This window comes from Thalassophryne amazonica, chromosome 19 (assembly GCF_902500255.1).
Source record: "Thalassophryne amazonica chromosome 19, fThaAma1.1, whole genome shotgun sequence".
NCBI lineage: Eukaryota > Metazoa > Chordata > Actinopteri > Batrachoidiformes > Batrachoididae > Thalassophryne > Thalassophryne amazonica.
Window position 1 is genome coordinate 26,856,772 of NC_047121.1, and position 16,010 is coordinate 26,872,781.

The 16,010-nt window shown below is 41.7% G+C and overlaps 2 protein-coding genes across 5 annotated transcripts in view; one reads left to right on the forward strand and one right to left on the reverse strand.

The window, feature by feature from the left end:
• bcl11ba (BAF chromatin remodeling complex subunit BCL11B a) overlaps positions 1 to 8,884 on the reverse strand; it is a 99,126-nt gene extending 90,242 nt beyond the window's left edge. For 2 of the 4 annotated variants that reach the window (XM_034159913.1, XM_034159910.1), the window contains exon 1: positions 7,223 to 7,307. In XM_034159913.1, coding sequence (XP_034015804.1) covers positions 7,223 to 7,292 — 70 coding nt within the window. In that variant the 5' untranslated portion in view covers positions 7,293 to 7,307. Of the gene's footprint in view, positions 1 to 7,222; positions 7,308 to 8,754 lie in introns of those variants that run through there. The other 2 variants (XM_034159911.1, XM_034159912.1) reach the window with 2 other exon arrangements.
• A 4,858-nt stretch (positions 8,885 to 13,742) lies between these two features.
• On the forward strand, positions 13,743 to 15,095 carry LOC117531870 (riboflavin kinase-like). The gene is made up of 2 exons (XM_034195063.1): positions 13,743 to 13,833; positions 14,704 to 15,095. The coding sequence occupies exons 1-2, from the start codon at positions 13,743 to 13,745 to the stop codon at positions 15,045 to 15,047; spliced, it is 435 nt and encodes a 144-aa protein (XP_034050954.1). The 3' UTR covers positions 15,048 to 15,095.
• Positions 15,096 to 16,010: the final 915 nt, after the last annotated feature.

Consider the following 16,010-nt stretch of genomic DNA (forward strand, 5'->3'; position numbering starts at 1 on the left):
TAAATTTTCATCCCCCAAACTAAAACCTGCATCAAATCAGATCTGCTCGTTGACATTGACGCTATGCCATGAGATTGATCCTATGTGTCTTTTTGCAAGGAACGTTTTCACAGTTTTTGCTCTATGGCAAGATGCATTATCATCTTGAAAAATGATTTCATCATACCCAAATATCCTTTCAATTGTCCAAAATATCAACGTAAACTTGTGCATTTATTGATAATGTAATGACAGCCATCTCCCCAGTGCCTTTACCTGACATGCAGCCCCATATCATCAATGACTGTGGAAATTTAGATGTTCTCTTCAGGCAGTCATCTTTATAAATCTCATTGGAACAGCACCAAACAAAAGTTCCAGCATCATCACCTTGCCCAATGCAGATTTGAGATTCATCACTGAATATCACTTGCATCCAGTCATCCACAGTCCACAATTGCTTTTCCTTAGCCCATTGTAACCTTGTTTTTTTCTGTCTAGGTGTTAATGATGGCTTTCATTTAGCTTTTCTGTACGTAAATCCCATTTCCTTTAGGCGGTTTCTTACAGTTCGGTCACAGACGTTGACTCCAGTTTCCTCCCATTCGTTCCTCATTTGTTTTGTTGTGCATTTTCGATTTTTGAGACATATTGCTTTAAGTTTTCTGTCTTGACGCTTTGATGCCTTCCTTGGTCTACCAGTATGTTTGCCTTTAACAACCTTCCCATGTTTTTTGTATTTGGTCCTGAGTTTAGACACAGCTGACTGTGAACAACCAACATCTTTTGTAACATTGCATGATGATTTACTCTCTTTTAAGAGTTTGATAATCCTCTCCTTTGTTTCAACTGACATCTCTCGTGTTGGAGCCATGATTCATGTCAGTCCACTTGGTGCAACAGCTCTCCAAGGTGTGATCACTCCTTTTTAGATGCAGACTAATGAGCAGATCTGATATGATGCAGGTGTTAGTTTTGGGAATGAAAATTTACAGGGTGATTCCATAATTTTTTCCTCAGAATTGAGTGATTCCATATTTTTTTCCTCTGCTTGGTCTAAAAAAGTAACCGTTACTGACTGCCACAATCTTTTTTTCTTGATTTCTTATAGTGTTTCTTAAAGCCAGAAAGTTGCCATTTGAAATGACTTTAGTTTTGTGTCATGTGTGTGATCTGCTTTTTTTCTACAAAATTAAACAACTGAATGAACATCCTCCGAGGCCGGTGATTCCATAATTTTTGCCAGGGGTTGTAAGATTTAATGGCAGTGACGACGGGCAGTGTTTTTCCGAAGAACATACGTGAGTTAGAAGCATCACTTTGACCTCGTTTGCTGAAGTGTGGTGTGAATCAGAAAGGATTCACTAATAGGATTTGTGTAATTTTTTTTTTAAACGGTAACATCTGCACATCTAAAAACGAACTGTCAAAAATTTAAACCATCCAAAAACCTGATGTATGATGCTGATGATGCTGAAGCCAGGCAGTGCTGCAGCTGAAACTTTACTCCCATCGTCACTCACATCACCAGCTGAAGTGACCTAAGTCCACTTTTATGTAATTATTTTAAGATCTACTTGATTTCATGCGATTGGTTCACATAGGGCCTCAGCGCTGTCCGAGCAGTCACATGAGCATGCATCACCAAATGAGCACATATCCAATTAAAAACTGACCTGAGGGGAGGTGATGGTCTAGTGGTTAAGGTGTTGGGCTTGAGTCCAGAAGATCATGGGTTCAAATCCCCACCTGACTGGAAAATCACTAAGGGCCCAGCATGGCTTTACTGATTTCCATGATTTACTGGGTGCTTACTTCAACAGTTTGGCTGCAATTTAGAAAAAAAAAAATTTTTTTTTTTTTTTGGATTTTCTTCTTTCTTCTTTTTTTAAACTCATGTTATAACTTTTCCATTTTTGCAGGAAGAAAGCAAAATGTGACCAGAAAGGAAAGTATAAAGCTCAGCCAGGTGTGTGTGTGTGTGTGTGTGTGTGTGTGTGTGTGTGTGTGTGTGTGTGTGTGTGTGTGTGTGTGTGTGTGTGAACACTTAGATTTTTTTTAAGTAGATTTAACTGCTTCCTCCACCACGTGCAAAGTGCAAATAGCGACACCTGCACCATCTCCTGTCTCACACATTCATTTTTACTTTTACAGTCTCTACTTGTACGTGATGTTTCAGACTGTGCCTGTCAATCAGCCGCTGCGTTGATGTGAGAGCTGATTGCGGCAAAACAAAAACTGCAAAGTGTGAAAAATGACTGCACGTACGGCGGCGCGATGTGGCAATGTGATATGTATCAGTCAATAAACAGCACGAGAAGCCAACTGACCGACAACCACACATATAATCGTGCAACCCGACCTCAGCGGCCCCTCTGCACGTACACTGACAGGCCTTTTTTTTAAACCTAGTGATTTCTGTTTTAACTAAATCAAAGGTACTTTAGAATTTGAGCATCAGTCTACTTTCTTTACGTTCTTCTGCAGATGCAGCGCCTGAGCGTAAAGAGGAGCTCTGTCAAAATAAATGCTGTCTTCTGATATAAAGTGAAAGTCCTGATGACCCCACAGGTCATCACAAAGTAACTGGATCACCTGAGGTCACTCTGCAAACCCCGTCACATGACACTCTGCACTAAAATAAAAGTGCCACAGTGAGATATAAAGTGGATTACAACTAAATGCATGCTGCAGGAACAGAGTGCCGACACATGCGCTAAACCAGGAGCTGCAGCAGGCGGTGCAGCAGGTGGGGCTGCAACAGGAGGAGCTGCGCTAAAAGAGTGTTTGTGTGATGTTAAAAGCGTGGCTGTTGATAAATCATCGGATAACTTAACAATAAATCATCTTTATTTTAATAGATGAGCTCACATCAGGTTAATCTGATTTTATTTTGCAACACAGGTTTGCAAAACGTCCTCAAACAGAAAGCCACTGCTTCAGATCACCTGGGACTGATTTATTCTGGCATTTCTCTCATCCTGTTCGCATGGTATTATCAAGTGTTTTATATCCCAATCATCACACAATATCAGCGGTATATAACTGTAAAATAAATTAAATAAGAAAAGAAATGCTGAGAAATACAAAATTCTGACATGAGCGTGTTTTGTTATATTTTGGAATCCCTTGTAAAATTTCAAGCAGAGTGAACTTTTCAGTGCAGAGAAAATGCTCAGGAATTGATGTCTGCTTTGGTCTCTTCTTATTTATTTATTTATTTATTTATTTATTTATTTATTTACTTGAGAACCAAAGGCAGCAAATTGCATTATTTCTGTATTTCTTGGACTAAACAGTGTCATAAAGCTCCTGATTAACACTTTCAAGTTTTTGGGGTTTTTTTTTTTTTTTTTTTTTTGAGCAAACAATTCCATAGTTATATGTAAAGTAAAACATGCATATAGGCTCAAAAAAGTGAAATAAAAACATAACTAAAATAAAGTGTAATGATGATTTGATTTATAACAAATAAACTGTACAATTGCACGGGTTTAGAAAATCACACAGAATACTGAAACACTAAACGTCCCATGAACTGTGCGCTGGAAGTGAAGGTGTTGATGTCAGACTGTCGCCGAGTTACAGTGCATGTCAAAGAAAAAGAGAGCGAGAGAGAGAGAGGGAGAGAGAGAGAGAGAGAAGAGCAGACAGTTTGCAGGTGTTGGCAGTTTAAAGGTGAATGTGGTCTTTCAGCACTGATGTCATCTCATTAACACACACACACACACACACACACACACACTTCAGCACTCTGACAGACTGAGAGCTCCCCCTAGCAGAGAGAGAGAGAGAAAGAGAGAAACAGCTCACACTCAGCAAAGAAAAGAAAAGCAGCACTGTGGTGTGTGTGTGTGTGTGTGTGTGTGTGTGTGTGTGTGTGTGTGTGTGTGTGTGTGTGTGTGTGTGTGTGTGTGTGTGTGTGTGTGTGTGTGGCCATCAACAAAAACGAGCTTCACAAATGGATAACATGGTTATCACGTAAACAGGAAAGAAACGTCTGCACGGCCAATCGAGCGGAACTTTTCTCGAAAATGATCCATTTGAAACGTCTTCATCGCGTGATCGCTGCTCTCAGCAAGCACGTCCGCGACAGCGCCCCCACGCCTTTGTTTGCAGCAGCGTTTCTGTTTTCGTTGTGAACCTGAACGTGGATGGGAGCTGTTTCTAAAGTGTTCCGCGGGGCCGCAGCTGTGTTTTTGCACTTGCAGCATCTCTTTAAAAAGATAACTACACTTCACATACGTGCTCCATCTCATTTTGGAACGGGACGCTTGTCAGTTCGCTTGATTCAGCTCGACAAAAACAATCAACCCTGTGATTCATGAATTCTCCTTGTAAGTGGAAATAAAACTGAAGAAGTTGTTTGTTGGCTCCCCCCACCCCCGTTTTTTTAAATCACGTTATCGCAAGATTTTTTGCAATAAAAGCGACTTGCAAATATATTTACTGGTGGCGTGTTTACTGCTGTAGTAAAAAATTGAAAAAAAGACTTTCATGTTCAACTGTTGGAAACTTTTAATGCAGAATAAAAAGAAAAAAAAATCCCACATGGATTAACAAAAAAGTGAGATAAAAGAAAATCAAGCAGTAAATATAAAACAATGCATTTTTACCGAATCCTTTTAATCCTCAGAGAAAACTTGCTTTGCACTTTTAACACGATCACATTAAAATGATCAGTAACTTAATTTTAGTCATATGTCACGATGAAATGCTTGATATGTGTAAACACAAAACAGCAAACATGACTTAAATATTTCGATTGATTACACATGATCACAATGTGTCCAGACAACTTCATTTTTTTGTTGTTTTGTTTTATGTTTCTTACGTACAAACATAAGTAAATTACATTACTTGGACACAATCTAATCATCTGCAACCAATCTAAATATTTAAGTCATGTAAATCCAATCAATTTTGTGTGTGTGTATGTGTGTATGCAATAAACAAGTGGATATATTTGGCCAATGTGTATTTTAATATGTTTGTGTTGTTGTTATTGTTGGTTTGTTTGTTTTTATGTTTGTAGAAGTGCAGCAAAATTATTTTTGTGTGTTCATTATTATATATGATTCCCTGTTTAATCTCTAAAAAAAAGTATAAATTTGTCATCACCGTTTATCACATTTTTTGAGAGATATTCCATCAAATTTACCTTTATGCATTCCTGAAAACAAACTACAGGTATCCTGTGACTTTTTTGGATAAATCGCTAATCAGAATTATTCCTGAGTGATTTCTTTTCATCACCTCATCTACTAATCGCCTTTCCATTTCAGATGTGGGTTTTTACGACACCTAATCTGCTACAGTCTGCTTCGCTGCATATAAAACGGTTGTCTCTCGCCCCCTCTCTCTCTAACAAAGACTTAGACCCAGCAGGGTGCACGGCTATTTGACAAGCCAAAGGGAAACATGCATCTCAAGTGGGTGACTGCAATTTACACACGGCCCGCGTGCGTGCGCGTGTGTGAGCGTGCACGCACGCTCGCTCGTGCTCTCGTCCTGTTTGCGTCTCTTCACACTAAATCAGCCTCTCGGTGCAGATCCGGCTTATTTGCAGTGAATGAGAAGCAGAAGGCTCGTCTGCACCTTCGGCTGCAAACTGCCTCGGCGCGGCAACACCGACACTAACACCAAAACGAGACAAAAACATTCAGCACGTCTTCCACATTGAAACTGTAGCAGATTTTTGTCAAGACGTCTCCACTCAGGATGGTTTGTTTTGTCACTGTTTGGTATGAATGTGCCAAAAAGAAAGAAAAAAAAGGACAACAAGCACACACGTGTGAGCTCGGCAAGATGTAAAGGGTCCTTCCAACCATATTTACTGCAAAAGGGGAGAATAAACAAGCAAAATATTATGGACAGATCTCTATTTAAAGCTTAAATTAAAGATGAATTCAGTTATGAAATAGATTTTGTTTAAAGCTTTGGGAAATGATTCGATGTGTGTTGTGCATCGGTGCAACGCAAACGTTGCTGCAGGAATTAGGCCTCAGCAAGTGAGCCGCGAAGATTTAATATCTAGGAAATTTGGAATCTTATTGGCTCATAAATATTTGGACACATTCTCTTAACTGTCTGCAAAGCATGAGGAATATGAGCGAGTGTCAGCTTTAACGGGAGGCTGCTCGCATCTACAGCGGCTAAACGGTGGAGGAACCACAACACTTTTGCATGTAACACCATCACACACACACACACACACATATACACTTGCAGGCACAAAACTTATCGGATGAATAAACTTTTAATACATGGCTGTAAATCATTTCCAGTAATCCCACAGACATTTTGGTGAATAAAATAAACTCTGCAAGGAGTGTACACAATCAATTTTGCAGAGTAAAATGTACTCTGTTGGGATAACATTTGGTCCCAGTCCAAATAGAGTTAAATATACTCTATTACTGTGCTAAATCAAGTGTAAAATCAAGTCTTATTTGAGTAGAAACACTTGATTTGACAAGACGGTAGAGCTGATTTCACTCTATAATAGAGTGTACTTTACTCTGTTTAGACTGGGACCAAATGTCATCCCAGCGGAGAATATTTTACTCTGCAAAAATTACTGTGTGCATGGTTCTAATTAAAATAGTGTGAATCAACTCAGCGTTACATCAAATCCATCACAGTGCGCATTAATTTGATAGGTGCTTGACTGAACACACTATCAGAGTTGATTCAACACTGGTTTGAATGGGACCACATGTATTTGCTGCAGAGTTAATTTAACTCTGCAGAATACCCTGTGCACATATGATGGGACGCTGCTTGCTGTCCAGCTCCTGCTTTTTTCGCCTTTAGCAAGTGAAAGTGCGCAATGCACATGCAACCAACTTTATCACAGACCAAACAAAGCTTTATTGGCTCGAGTGCACAGTTCATGCAAGTTCATGTTTAAACACACAAAAGACACATCACATCCCCCAAACTCCAAAATGCAAAATATCTACTTTACCCCCTCTAAGATTAAAACGCGAGGCAGCTCTGAAGGATTTTATGACCTGACAGCTCTGGAAGAGTTATTTAAAGGTCGGTGACGGTCGTTCACATGCGTGCATTTGCATGTGTGTCCTTGTGAGTTCACATCCGTAGGTTTGTGCGCACACGAGTGTACTCAGGCATACTAAATCGCCGAGCATTTCTGACACATAAATTATGGAATGTTCAGTGCCGTGCTGCAGCCTGAGCAGTGATAAATCAGACACGCAGACAGACAGACGGGTCAGACCTGCTCTGACACATGCACGGCACAGTGTGCATGCAGCTCTGCTGTGCACATGGCAAGGTGCTGAGTTCATTCGCTCACCTCCATCTTCTCGCTCTCGTCTTTCTGCAGCTTGTTGTCTGTCTTGTCTCTAAACGCTGATCTCAGAGCAGCAGCAGGCACAGTATGACCCACATTACACGGAAGTGCACGCTTGCAGGCTTGAGCTACCAAACTCACACATGCACAAGTTGTAACTTAAGTTGGGTTGCAGGAGGGCGTGTACGGGGAGTCGGTAGTGCAACTCTGGAAAGTCAGGCCCCAAAGTAGGGGAGGGAAAAGCCAGTGTGGCATAAAAAGGTGGGCACATAAACCCAACAGTGCATCTTGAGTAGTGAGTGTTTACGAATACTGAGTTCTGACACACTGCCAGAAATCTGACCTGAAGTCAGTCTTCTTAAACATTAAACAAAGAAAATTTAATGTGGAACAGAAGCATCAATTAATAAATCTCTCATCCTGCCTCAAAAATTAACTCAAGTAAAACCAGAGGGGATCTGCAGGTTTCCCCTCAAACTCCTAATCTGCTTTAGCTGCTAAACTGATCTGAAGCCAGAAAACAACAAACAAACAAACAAAAAAAAACCTTCTGCAAAGTTCATGAACACTGTCTTAAATAAGAAATGATCACAAATTTTTGACCGTGTGTAAGGTTTGATCCTGCAAAAAAGAAAAGTTTTTCAACTTTATGGAAAAAAATTCCTAAATCTTTCTATTTTATTTTTCAAATAATTCCAACCATTCTGCACGCACTGATCGTGCGCTCTAAACAGGCTCTAAATTTTACTAACTGTCCAAAGCCATCCTTAATATTCTTTTAAAAATCATGAACTGATATTTGACTGAACGCAGTATTTCCTCTATTAATAAAATATTATATTTGAGAATATAAAATAAAAGCCGAAGAGTAAAGAAGAACATGTTTGATTTTCTTCATATTTTTATGTTCCCAGTAAAATAATTGTAGTATCATATTTTTTTTTCTGTTGTGTAAAAAAAAATTATTTGTTCGAGTTCAAATAAAACGGTGCGCAGGCGACTTTCTGCGCTGAGCTGCTTCAGTGTCCCTCAGTGAAGTGAAGAAAACCACGAAGCTGCTGAGAAAAAAATAAAACACATTTTTGTCTTAATATAAATGTTGATTATAATGTAAAGAGAAGAAAGAACAGATAAAGAGGTTTAGGTAAACTGTGAATTTGTCTTTATAATCCAGGACGGATTTGGTTTTTTGTTTGTTTTTTTACCTCAGCTTTCTGTCTGCACTAAATGTATAAATACGCAAAAAACAGCGGAAATAATCGGTTGAGTTAATGTTCTTTATCTAATTTTGTGCGTAAATAAAAAAGGCCTTCACGTGGCATTTCTGTAAACTCTGAAAATCTGCGCCAAAACGCAGTTTTACGCACCAGGATTTTTTTTTTTAATGCGCTGAACTTGCCAGCGATTTTAAAGTAGAATCCGTCCTGCGCTCGTGTCAGCATTATGGCTCTACTTACGCGTGATCTCTCTCCGGGACAGGTGCTGCGGGTTCCCCTGCTTGCGTCGGGACATCGCCCTGGCATTTACACTGGCATCGCCCGGAGAGCGGCGCTGGAAGGGTCGGCTCTCCTCCGGCTCCCAAACACCGGCCGCAAACTGGCCACTAACTGGCCCCAAAGTGACCGCTCACTGGCCCCAAACTCGCCCTCAAACCGATCCCGGGGTCGGATCTCCTTCCAGCGGGCGGCGGGTCCTGCGCTCTGCAACGAGCGGCCGTGGCCGTGGCGCGGCGCGGCGCGAAGGCGTCCGGCGCTCGGTCGGAGCTCGGTGCCAAAGTGGTTGCGCGCCTCTCCTTCGGGTCTTCGTGTGCCGGGTGGCGGGAGGAGGATAGTCCGGCTGCGCGCTTTCACACCATCTGCGAGCGGAGCGGAGGAGGCGCGGAAAGGAGCTGTCCGAGCGGCGGTCACCTCCTGATGGTCAGTCTGTGGGCGTCCACTCTCCGGACACTCTGGACACCTCCGGGGCAGTCTCCAGGAGCGGCGCAGACTGAGACACAAATGAATGCGTAAGTGTGTCAAACACGCGTCCACTTCTCTGCACTTCTCAAGGTGTCGCCAAGTGGTGGGCACTTCTTCTGCTGCACCGCGAGTGCCAGGCGGGCGGGTTACACTTTAACTCTTCAAGTCAGAGCCGCTGCTGGAGGAGGACACACTGCCACCTCTTTTCTCTTTGTGGGAGCAGCGGAGTCCCGCGTCCCCCGGGCTGTGCGCGGCTGTGTGCACGGCTCTGTGCGGCTCTCTGGCTTGTACAATGGGAGAAAACTCAAGTTCAAGTGCGGACGTGACGTTCAGTGCGCGGTGAGAAGGGAGAGTGGAGACTGAAGAGCACTGGGGGCGACTAGTGGTGGCTTTCACACGCGCGCACACACACAACACGCACACGCGCACACACACCGACGCGTGTGCGAGCGGTCAAAGTCGCTCGAGTCATTTCTCGCCGCGTCCCATCGGGGACAAAAATCCGATTTACTTCTTCTAATGTGACACCTGACGGCTGCGCGCGGCGCACAGAGGCTGTCGGACACTTTGGCGCGAATACGCGTCCACTTTTTTTTTTTTTTTTTTGGAAAGGGTTCACGTGCGTAATTACGCGTCCGTTCCCTTCTTTTTAACATTTAGTTCATCTGATGAGGAAACAGGCCTCTCACACCGAATCCATCCAGCCCGATCTCTGGGATTTTAATGAATTAATGGATAAAATCTTTCGTTTGATTTGATCCACTTTTGATTTCTAATCAGTTTGGTATCATATCTGAGGCCTTTAAGAGCTTTAGGATTTTAAACAACACTGGTTCATGGCCTAAATGTTTTTTTTAGTTTTGCTTTTCCTGATATTCTTTCACAAAATATTTCTAACCTCAGTTTTATTAATTTGATTGCTTTTAATTATTTTCAATTTAATGTTTCCATTAGCTCTTAAACTGGGCTGACTGGTGACCTTATGATGACCTTTCACTCAATTAAACTGCAAAATGAAACCAAAAAACTGTGGTGGATTTTTTTAAAAACAACAGTACATTTCAGTAATTATTAGGCAAATAGAGTTTGAAATGGTGACGAGGAGCAAAGTTGTGACACAAAGGTGACGGCTGATGCGGTTGTTGGCAGGCGGGAGCGTCTGATTTCCATTTCCTCGCGTCCTCATAGCTTTTTAACTGAGCGTGGAGCAGAAAGTGGGTCTGAGTCGAGTTTACTCTGTGACGAAACCCCCTCTGAGCTCAGATTTAGATTAGAAGAACATCAGCAGAGGGTTCGAACACGACCAGCCGCTCAGGTAGGCGAAGCTGCTGCCAACTTCTTCATCCCCACAGCGCCGAGCTGGATTATCTGCTGTCACGTTCCAAAAACACTTCTTCTTTCTGCAACTCTCGACTTAGTCCTGCCTTGTTCCGTTTTGTGGCCTTGCAGAAGGAGGAGATGGGGAGGAGGATCCAGGCCTCCGGGTTCCTTTTTAATCCCTCCCTATACCTTACGTCTTCTGGTTTGTTCCTCATTCAGGTGTTGTCATCCAGTGAGAATGCCTTCCCTGTTTCTCTTTATGCTTGGACTTCTCGCTACTTTTCCAGATTGCCTGCAGTGCTGTGGTGCTGCGCCTTTTCTCCTCCGTCCCCTCCTGTATCTTCACGGGCCTGTCTTGGCATCTCGCTGTCACCAATCAGCCAAAATCCTCTCCTTACTTCACCAGTAGGAGGACATAAATAGATTTCCCATGCTCATTTACACCAAAAAAGGCGAGGATGGCAAGTTGGTCCAATGTCTTTGTTGGGCACATAACAGAACACCCATTTTCACTGGGGAGAGACGCGCGCAGCGCTTTGTCACAATCACAGCCGACAGATAGCATTATGTTGAAATGTAAATCATTGTCATTTTTAAAGCACGACTCGGCGCCGGCGGTTCTTTTTTACACCAACACGTGGGATTAAAGCTGCTGTGAGCGGCTGTTCGGCGTGGACAGCAGGAAAGCCAAGGCTGTCTTCATTGGGCTTCTTAAATCTGTTCAGGTTTGCGCTTTGTTGGATTGGCGAGGACCATCAGCGCGATTTTGTCAGGAATATGGCACTTCAGGCCGCTGCACTTCCCGCGTGTGCTCGGTGTCCTTGCGATCTGATTGGCTCATTAGTCAGATGGGCGACAGGTGCATCATTTCCCCTTCCTTATTGGACATTTTCGCAGATAGTTTCTCACTAAAGGCCATCAGTGTGAGTTATGGCGGATGGCTCCCAGCATTCTGCTTTTGCCCTTCCTTCATTTGCATATATATATGCGGCTGTTTGTTTTTATGTTAATGCTAAATAAGCCTCTTCCCTTCCGCCTATCGCCTCGGCTGGGCGGTTAAGTTTTAATTAGAGGGACGTGGAGGTGTCCTTTAGAGTTTTAAGATCAATTTCTGAACAACTGTTCAGCACTAAAGTGCTAATATTGATGTTTGTGTGCCTGAAGGATAAAAACACAACATGCACGAAAAACACATTTACTCACTGATTTCACCGCTCTGAACACACACTATGATGCAAATGCAAACGAAGAAAAAAAAAAAATAAAGTCAAGCTGATTATAATAGGTTTTCTTTGTTTGCAGAATTTTAATTATAACATAAAAAACTTTATTTCTCCAGCAAAAAAAGTGATGTTGTCTGTAAATAAATAATCTGATTTTAACTGCAACACAAAAGAAAGCACATTTTTGACACTCATTCTATACTATGAATACACTGAATTAAAAAAAAAAATTTAAATCAGTGTTGAGTTGATTTAAGTTGACGGTGGCTCAGCTCCGTGTCACTGTTTATCACTGAGAAAGTGCCAGTGCGCCTTTAACAGCAACCATCAAGTCTTAATGTCAGCATCATCCATTAAAGAGGTGATTTTCTCTCCTTTTTTTATCCAGTCATCTGTAATGAAAAGGAGATTAGAAAGGCAGGAGTGGATGCAAAGAGTTCCATAGCAACTTGCAATGCAACACTGCCATCTATTGGTCACACAGTGCCACATGTCACTGTGAGTGGATTTAAAAAGTCAGAATTTTGTCTCTTTTATTTTTAAAAAAGTAATATGTTAATTAAAGAAAGTAGCACACCTCGTCAAAATAGTAAAAAATGTGATTTTGTTATAAGTTCACAGTCCCATGAATGATTCCAGAAAGACAATGAATGATATCAAAATCTATGAACAAAGAATTGATTAATATGACGCTGTAATGTAATCCACATACAAAATCAGTTACTTGTAAAGGTAAAGCTATCTTTATGTCAATTTAGTCTTCAATGCACATAATTCTTTATTGTAAATATTTTCATTATTTTGGAGGGGTTTTTTTGCCTTTTATTGTTTTTTCACAGTATGTCAATGTGGTGGCGGTCAGCGGCTGATGTGCAGTGAACTAAACCTCACTATCTGACACTAAAACAAAGTTTTAGCGACAGATGCTGCAGGTCCTGGCTTTTAGAGTCCTTGTTCCAGCACTGACCTGTCACACCCAAGGTTGCAAGTTCAAGTCAAGTGCAGCACTTTGAGTGTCAACTACAATGCAGGTTCATCAGTGCTGTGACCCGGATGGGAGTGAGGTTTAATTAGCTGCTGCTGGTAAATTCCTCACCATCCTTCAAAGCTGTGCATTAGAGGTGGGCAGATAGATCCTAATATCGATAATATTGATACCAACGCTGGTATTGATATTAAACGATCCTTGTGTAAAAAGATCAATAATCAAGCTTTTTTTCTCTCCCGCACGCACTGACGACTGCGCGTGCAGATTCATCAAAGTCTACTATCTGTCTGTAAGAGCAGCACTGCGCTGTGCCACACAACACGGAGCAGTGCACCCTCCCCCCTCCGGTCTTTTACTGTTGCGCCGTCATGTGGCCCAGCCAACAGCTTTGCAGGTAGGCTCAGCCTGGCCCGCCCACTCAGTGCTCTCCTCTACCTCAGGAGATTTTGTTTTAAGTTGTGTAGAGTGATATTTTTTAAACAAAAATGTTGATTGTGATAATAAAGTATTTTGATGTCACGTACAATGTTTGGCAAAATTCTATCCCAGGTCTTTTGGATCCTTTGGATCTATGAAGCTTAAATATGAAAAAGTATCGGTATCGGTATCGATATCGGTGATACTGGGTATTTACTTGGTATCGGATCAATACCAAAATTCCCAGTACCGCCCGCCTCTACTGTACATCACATTCAGAGGAAAACATGATGTGAACTCAGAGCCAAGTTACTACAAACAAAAAATATTTCATTTTGCAATGACGTGACCAAAAACACATCTGCACATAAAAATAGGAAAATGGAATCGAAATAGAAAAATAAATGTGCGAACTGGAACCAAAAAGGGTTCCTCAGAGTGATGCCACAAAGAACCTTTCAGCAAGTGATTCATTACAGAGCCATTTCTCAAATGGTTCTGTAAAAAATCTCCAAAGGTGCTTCAACGAGCTGTTAAAAATGGTTCCTTTGGGCACCATCGATGGTGCTCCAAAGAACATCATTAAGGGTCTTTGTGGACCTAACTGGTTCAGTAAAGAACCGCTCAAAGGTGAACAGCCTCTGGGTTTTTAAGATTTAAATGGTAAATAAAATTTAAGTCATAAAAAGATTTTTCGTTGGCACCACTATAATTTTATTTGTTGGTTTTTAAATAAGGGGTTTATAATATGACATTGCCAATTTCATCAAAATTTACACTGTCTGGAAAAAAAACATAATTATTACCCCTGAAGGGAAAAACTTCAAGTGAACAGATGGCCTTGAACTACTTTCGACAGCAACCCATGCAGTCTATGATAGTGACCATAGCGACATCATAGATCACGTTGGGAAGCACACGGCGACAGCCAATCAGAGTAGACAAAGGCACAGCAATATCGGTTGGTTGCTCACACCAACAAAATAAACCAACATGGTGGAAAATGCTCTGAAAATGCTTATTTCTGTGTATAATAAATTCACATATCACCTTAAATCAAGAAGTAAATCATCAAGGAAACAGACATAACACAATATGTAAAACATGACATGGTCAGACATTTTGAGGTATCCAAAATAGCAATGCTGGACCCAAAGTTGCTAGACGAAGACAGTCACTGCTCCCTAGCCTCTAGTAAGTGTTCTATGGATCAATTGCAAATGGTCCAGAATGCGGCTGCAAGGCTCCTTACAAGGTCCACTAAGAGGTCTCACATGACACTCATTCTGTCGTGTTTAGGGTAGCATCTCTCTGGGCATGACTGTTGGAGAGCATTTGGAGAGATGAATTAATGACCAAACACACAAACAAGCGACAATTTCACAGTTGGTATCTCACTGAAGTAGCAATTTGCAGCTGAATCAATGACATGTTTTTGCACTGAGTGTTCAGCATTTATTATCCTGCATAATCCATGTGAATAGACTGTGGAAAATCTGTGAAAACTCCACAAAATGGTCATGAGTATTGGTTGGAACCCTTACTACAAAAATACCAAGAAGTCCATGGAGACCCATGTCATTCACAACTATAAGGAAGACTTTTATGGGGAGGTTCTTAGTGTTGTCATGGTGGGTTACATCCGTGAAGAAAAGAGCTTCAGCTCCCTTGAAGCCCTCAGAGCAGCCATCAACAGTGACATTGAGGAGGCCAAAGTGAAGTTGGAGCTTCCAGAGCATCTCAAACTCAGAGAAGATAACTTCTTCACCAGTGTCCACAGTTCATCCTCAACCCAATCCGCCACAAACACATCCACACCTCACAGCATCATGAATGGTCACTAACAGCTGACTGTGCCTGCAGAACTTTCTGCATACATTCAGTGTACACAGGTGCAGCTCCATCCTGAGATGGGAGTTGTGTTTGTGTAGGCGATCCTCCTGTCCTGTGCACCAACAGCAATTCTTGTATATTCGTCCGTGAATTGTTCTGTGAATTATTTCTGTAATTTAGCTTTGTAGCATGGCCCAAGCAGAGGCTCACGCCTTTGAGTCTGGTCTGCTTGAGGTTTCTTCCTCAGAGGGAGTTTTTCCTTACCACTGTTGCTCTGGGGGTTGGTAAGGTTAGACCATACCTGTGTGAAGCACCTTGAGGCAACTCTGTTGTGATTTGGCACTATATAAAGGAATAAATTGAAAATAAATTGAATTGAAATTGGAAATTCCCCCAACTGAACCCAGTAACAACAAAATAAAATAAATAATAAAAGAATAATAAATTAAAAATCATAATAATAAAGCGCATCCAGCATTCTCATCGACTTGCAGAATGATGTCCCTGCTAAATATATAATCTTCTGCTTTTATGATCCTTTTGTTCTTGGTTCTGAGATTTTTTTCAGTGTTTCGCAGTTGTGAATCTCGTGCCATCTGGTGGTCCGTGACTCATGCGAAAGGTAGATTTCAGCAGAATTCTGGTATCAGGAGCTCAGCAATCACAGCATCGGGGCACAGCAGAAGTCCATCACAGGTGCTACACTTCTGTAGATAAACCTCAACTTGGAAGAGCGTATAATCATCATAATCGCCCATGAACTCGCTAAATTAACGACATCCACACGTCATCATATTTCCACAGCATGGCATTTAGCAGAAAGGTTTTCCCAGTTTAAAGGCATACCTATGCACTGTGGAAGCTGGATTTGATGAGTGTGCTGTCATATTTCCTCACTGATGTGTGCCGTCCTCACAAAGAGCACATTAAAGAACTCCCCGAGAGAGAGGGAGAGAGAGAGAGAGAGACAGAAA

Excerpts from the sequence above, each read along its gene's own strand:
- LOC117531870 (XM_034195063.1), top strand. The coding sequence starts at position 13,743 with ATGGTTCCTTTGGGCACCATCGATGGTGCTCCAAAGAACATCATTAAG. Across the intron at positions 13,834-14,703 it reads CAGTAAAGAACCGCTCAAAG|GAAAACTCCACAAAATGGTC; the intron begins GTGAACAGCCTC and ends TGGAAAATCTGT.